This window comes from Saccopteryx leptura, chromosome 3 (genome assembly GCF_036850995.1).
Source record: "Saccopteryx leptura isolate mSacLep1 chromosome 3, mSacLep1_pri_phased_curated, whole genome shotgun sequence".
Taxonomy (NCBI): Eukaryota; Metazoa; Chordata; class Mammalia; order Chiroptera; family Emballonuridae; genus Saccopteryx; species Saccopteryx leptura.
Window position 1 is genome coordinate 81,525,396 of NC_089505.1, and position 5,034 is coordinate 81,530,429.

The following is a 5,034-nucleotide window of genomic DNA, read 5'->3' on the forward strand; positions in this document are numbered from 1 at the left end:
TCACATCTGCAGAGGTCATTTTTCCCCCCCAGGAGGTTACTGAAGGCCCTTATAGTGCCCTTGTTCTGCAAGCTCTACACAGGCCCCGCCCAAGCCCCACCCCCGCCCCCACTTACGCAGACGCACCGCCTGCTAAAAGTTAGTTTCGCTAACCCAGGGCCTTCTGGGAGTTGTAGTTTTGGAACCAGGCATGGGCCGTACGCTCCAAGTGCGCAGGCGGGCCTTTCCGACCTCGCGCTTAGTGCCCCTCCGCGGTGCCGTCTTTCTTGACCTGTGGCGCCTCCGTGACCGTGCCTCGGCGAGACGAAGCGAGTCACCGAAGGTCTGCGCAGTCCCGGTGTAGCCAGAGACCGAGGAGAACCTGACCCCCCCCACCCCAGGCTGGGCGACAGCTGCCCCCAGGCCTTCAGATCTGGCCCCGCGGCGCGAGGACGAGGATTTGTGATGTGCGCATGCGCACGTGGACGTGTCCGGGTATCTGCGGGGTCCCCTCACGTTCGTGATTCCAGCGGCGTGTGCACGTGTTGCCCTGTGTTTGCCCTGGCGTGACTCCAGGACTTCGTGCCCGTGCAGGTGTGTAACTCGTTCCTGACACTCAGCCTGGGCGTGAGTCTGTCCCCACCTGTTCCTGTATTTGCACATGCCGGACACTGGTGGCGTGTGCATCAGCAAGCGTGTGTCTATGCAGGCGGGGACCTCTACACGTGTATGACTTTGGCCCGTGGGCGTGTCTGGGTGTGCAGCTGTGCAGGATAGCTCAATGCCTGTGCCTGGGTGTGCCTGAGTGTGACTCTGCATGTAGAGGGCCGTGTATGTCCTCTTGTGTGTGTAGCTGCGTGTGCATGAGCAAGGGTGGCCAAGTGTGCTCGAAGCCACGCGGGTGTACGAGACTGCCTGCCTCCTGTGTGTGCGGAGGACTGTGTACCACAGCATAGGGGTGACTGTGTAAGGGTGTGTGAGTGCCAGGGTGGAGTTGGGGTGCTGTAATTGTGCCCTTGAGGTGTGATTGTGTGCAACTGTGTGTGTGTCTCTGTGCGACATGATGTATGTCTGCCTTGAGTGTCTGTGTCTCCCCTTCAGTTACCTGTTTGTGTGTGTGGTCTTCCTGGGTAAACACCTCTGAATTCACACACAACCTCTGTCTGTCTGTCTGTCTGTCTCTCTCTCTCTCACACACACACACACACACACACACACACACTGAACAGTCTGCATTTTAGCTCTGCCTGTCTGTGTCCGCCCCATTTCTTTGTCTCACAGATGCCAAAAGGACCCACTGAGGTATGGTGGCCAGAGCAGGATTCACAACCTGAGTGACATGGATAGGATCTGATGCTCCCAAGACCATGAAGGGGGTAGCAGTACCCTCTCTGGGAACCTAGCTGGGCAGATATGGGCCTGAAGGCTGACCGTGGGGGTGGCAGCCGGACCAGGTCTCTCTCTGCTTAGAAGTCATTTGCTCAGTTGCACCTGTGTTGGAGGAAGACCATTCAAGGCCCCTGGAATAGACAGTGCGAAGGCCGTGGGGAAGGAGCATGCCTGGTGTATTTGTGCCACAGGGGACAGAACTGTGGTTGGAGCAGTGCATGCCCAGGGCAGGCTAGGGTGTTGTAGAGGAGTGTGTGGCATGGACTAACTCTTCTCCCAAAAATGGAACCGTTCCTGTAGCTGTAAGTCAGCTTGGGCTGCTGTAACAAAATATCATGGACTAAGTAGCTTAAACAATAGATATTTGTTACAGTTGTGGAGGCTGGAAGTACAAAGATCAGGGTGATAGCATGGCCCAATGTCTGGTGGGGACTCTTCCTGCCTTGTAGGCAGTCACCTTTTCACTGGGTCCTCACATAGTGGAAACAGTCATGTCTGGTCTCTTCCTCTTCTCATGAGGACACTAATCCCGTGGTGGGGGCCCCACCCTCATGACCTCATCTAACCCTAATCACTTCCCAAAGCCCACCTCTAAACACCCGTCACGTAGGGGTTGGACTTGTACATGTGAACTTGAGAAAGGGTACATTTTGGTCCTAGTACAAAGCTGTATTTTTAAGAGCTGAAGGATTCATGCTTTTGCAGGATCTTTTAAAATTGTTTTTAGTTCCATTAAGGCAGTGATTCTGAACCAGGGGTGGTGTTCTCACAGAAACTACTTGGCAATGTCTATGGACATTTTAGGTTGTCGCACCTGGGTGGTGGGGGGCAGACCTACTGACATACAGTGTGTAGACACCAGGGATGCGGCTCTACCTCCTCCAAGGCACAGGCCTGTCTCAAGTTGGAATGATCTGTGATCCAATGGGTCATCTGTACAGAGGTTGAGATCCAGCACTTGGCCCTTCCCAGCACAGGACAAATGACAACCCTGTTTGGTTTTGTTCTTTTATTCCAGATCCATTCAGGAACGTGAAATAAAGGCTGTAACTTGAGAGCAGGGATGGACGGACCCCTGGCCACTGCTGCCTCCCAGGGCTCTGAGTTGGGAGAAGCCTGGATACACCAGGGTCACTTCAAGGACTGGCAGGACCACCAGGAGAGCTGTTTGAAGCCAGAGAGCCATGAGAAAGACCCTGCCGGGGACAGTGACAGTGCCACGGATGAGGGTGACACTGATGGAATCCTGGGAACCAGACCAAACCCTCCCGTTACCCAGGCCTCACGCCAGCCCCGGAGGCAGGGCGTACAGGGAAAGAACCCGAAGCTGGCCGCCGGTGCCGGGGGCCCCAGGAAGCCTTGGAAGTGTGAGGACTGCGGCAAGGCCTTCTGCAACCGTTCAACATTAACCCTGCACCACAGGACGCACACCGGGGAGAAGCCGTTCGTGTGCCCCGAGTGCAGCAAGGCCTTCAGCCAGAGCGCGTCGCTGGTGGAGCACCGGCGCCTCCACACCGGCGAGAAGCCGTTCGCGTGTGCACAGTGTGGCAAGGCGTTCACGCAGCGGGGGCAATTGAGGCAGCACCAGCGTGTACACACGGGTGAGCGGCCCTACGTGTGCCAGGACTGTGGCCGCGCCTTCAGCCATCGCGCCAACCTGGCGCAGCACAGCCTGGTGCACACGGGCGCCAGACCCTACAAGTGCCGGGAGTGCGGGGCCACCTTCGGCCACGCGTCCTCCCTTCTGGAGCATGAGAGGATCCACACCGGTGAGAAGCCCTTCCGCTGTGGGGACTGCGGGAAGGGCTTCAGCCAGGGCTCAGCGCTTACCCTGCACCGGCGCATGCACACTGGGGAGCGGCCCTACATGTGCCCAGAGTGTGGCAAGGCCTTCCGCCACCGTGCTTACCTGATCCGGCACCACATCGTGCACACCGGGGAGCGGCCCTACGAGTGCAGCGGATGCGGCAAGGCCTTCAGCTTCTCCTCCGCCCTCATCCGGCATCAAAGGACGCACTCTGACAAGAAGGCCCACAGCGCGCAGCCTGTAGAAAGGGACACCCCTGCCCAGCTGCCACACCTGACTGGACACCTGCACTCACCCAGGAAAGAGAAACCTTTCCTTCCAGTGTGTTAAGCCCTTGCCTTAGGCTTAAATGGGCATTCTGGATCTCTGGAACCTGGTTGCTTTCTGGGGGCTGATGCCAATCTGTGGTGAGGCTTCATCTTGTTCCTCACTGGCAAAGAGGACCTGTTGATGACAAAAATTGGAACATACCCTCGCCCTCAATTTAGTAATTTGATTGAATTTTGCCACTTAGGGCCGGTTAATATATCCTGGTAAAACATGAGAGGCTTACGCCACTGCTTGGCTGATATAAATGCCTCTCAGCTGCAGTAAGTCCCGAGGAAAAAATGTTCAAAAGAAAATTTAACAGTAAAATAAGTCATATATAATCGCTCTTGTGGGGTGAGCCTCTCCTCTGGACTCATGGTGTCTCACCAAACTTTCAGGAACCAACTGAGGAGCCTCAGCAGACCTAGAAAAACACATATCCTCGGCCCCACAAGAGAACAGGGTCTGGCCATTGCCAGATTCCTGTGAGCACATCCTTTCATCGCACTTCAGGGAAGACTTTCCTTGTTGGATTCCAGAGTCTCTCAGCCACTGAATGGCCTTTTACGTCAGTATTCCAAAATTTTTTAAGTAAAAAGAGCGTGATAAAGAAGATTTGCAGGAGTTCCAGGGTATGATCCCCCTTTTTTTATTTTTAAATTGACCTTTAAGTGTTTGATAGGCATGCTCTACAATGCCGTGACCCAGAGGATTGTAAGGAGTACCTGTCCTCAGGTCAATTCCAAAAGTCTGACAAAATGTAGTAAATGTTTTTCCTACATATGTAGGCACATTGTCACTGACTAACTTATTAGGACTGACAAGTATGGCTTCTGCATCTTTTAAAAACATTTTTATCTATTAACAGGCAATCTAGGGAGCACATAAGGCTGAAAAAGTCCAGTGTGACTTTTGTTATCTTCCCATTGTAAAAAAAACAGAGCTTTGTTGGGGGGATTTACTTTGCCCTAAGCCTCGCAGCTCAGTGACTGCTTCATGAGTGAGTTAGGAAGAAAAGCAATGTTGCTCAGCAATAACGGATTCATCAGTTCCTGTATCTAAGAGTCCTGAATTTATACCCTTAGTATTGTTCATTTATTTCAGGGCATCAGAGGAGCCAAATCCCTGATCTCCTCTGGGTCCCTTTTGCAGGATGTGGCCTGACAAGCAGAATTAGCAATTTTAATACGATTCTTCTAACTGCCTGACGCAGCCTGAGACAAATTCTTGAAATGACTTATCAGGGCCCTGCTTAATTTTGCTCAATTCCTTTGTTTCACAGACCTGAGTATAGTTTTACATAGAAACAAGACCATTTACAGCACAGACACAAATATAACACATAAGTCTGATTAATCCTAACACCTGAGTTGCTATTTGGCTCTCAACTCCTAATACAAACACAGAGCACACTTCACAAAACATGCACGAAATTAGCAAATCTTTAGGATCTAAATTCCATTCTAATTTACTATTTTATTTTATTATTTTTTATTTTTCTGAAGTTAGAAGTAGGGAGGCAGTCAGACAGACTCCTGCATGTGCCCAAC

The 5,034-nt window shown here is 52.5% G+C and overlaps 1 protein-coding gene across 1 annotated transcript; it reads left to right on the top strand.

Moving 5' to 3' along the window:
- The first annotated feature begins 224 nt into the window (after positions 1–224).
- LOC136399493 (zinc finger protein 835-like) lies at positions 225–3,514 on the top strand. Its single transcript, XM_066374711.1, has 2 exons — positions 225–584; positions 2,397–3,514. Exon 2 carries the CDS (start codon positions 2,432–2,434, stop codon positions 3,503–3,505), a length of 1,074 nt encoding a protein of 357 aa, XP_066230808.1. The 5' UTR covers positions 225–584; positions 2,397–2,431; the 3' UTR covers positions 3,506–3,514.
- The last annotated feature ends 1,520 nt before the right edge of the window (positions 3,515–5,034 follow it).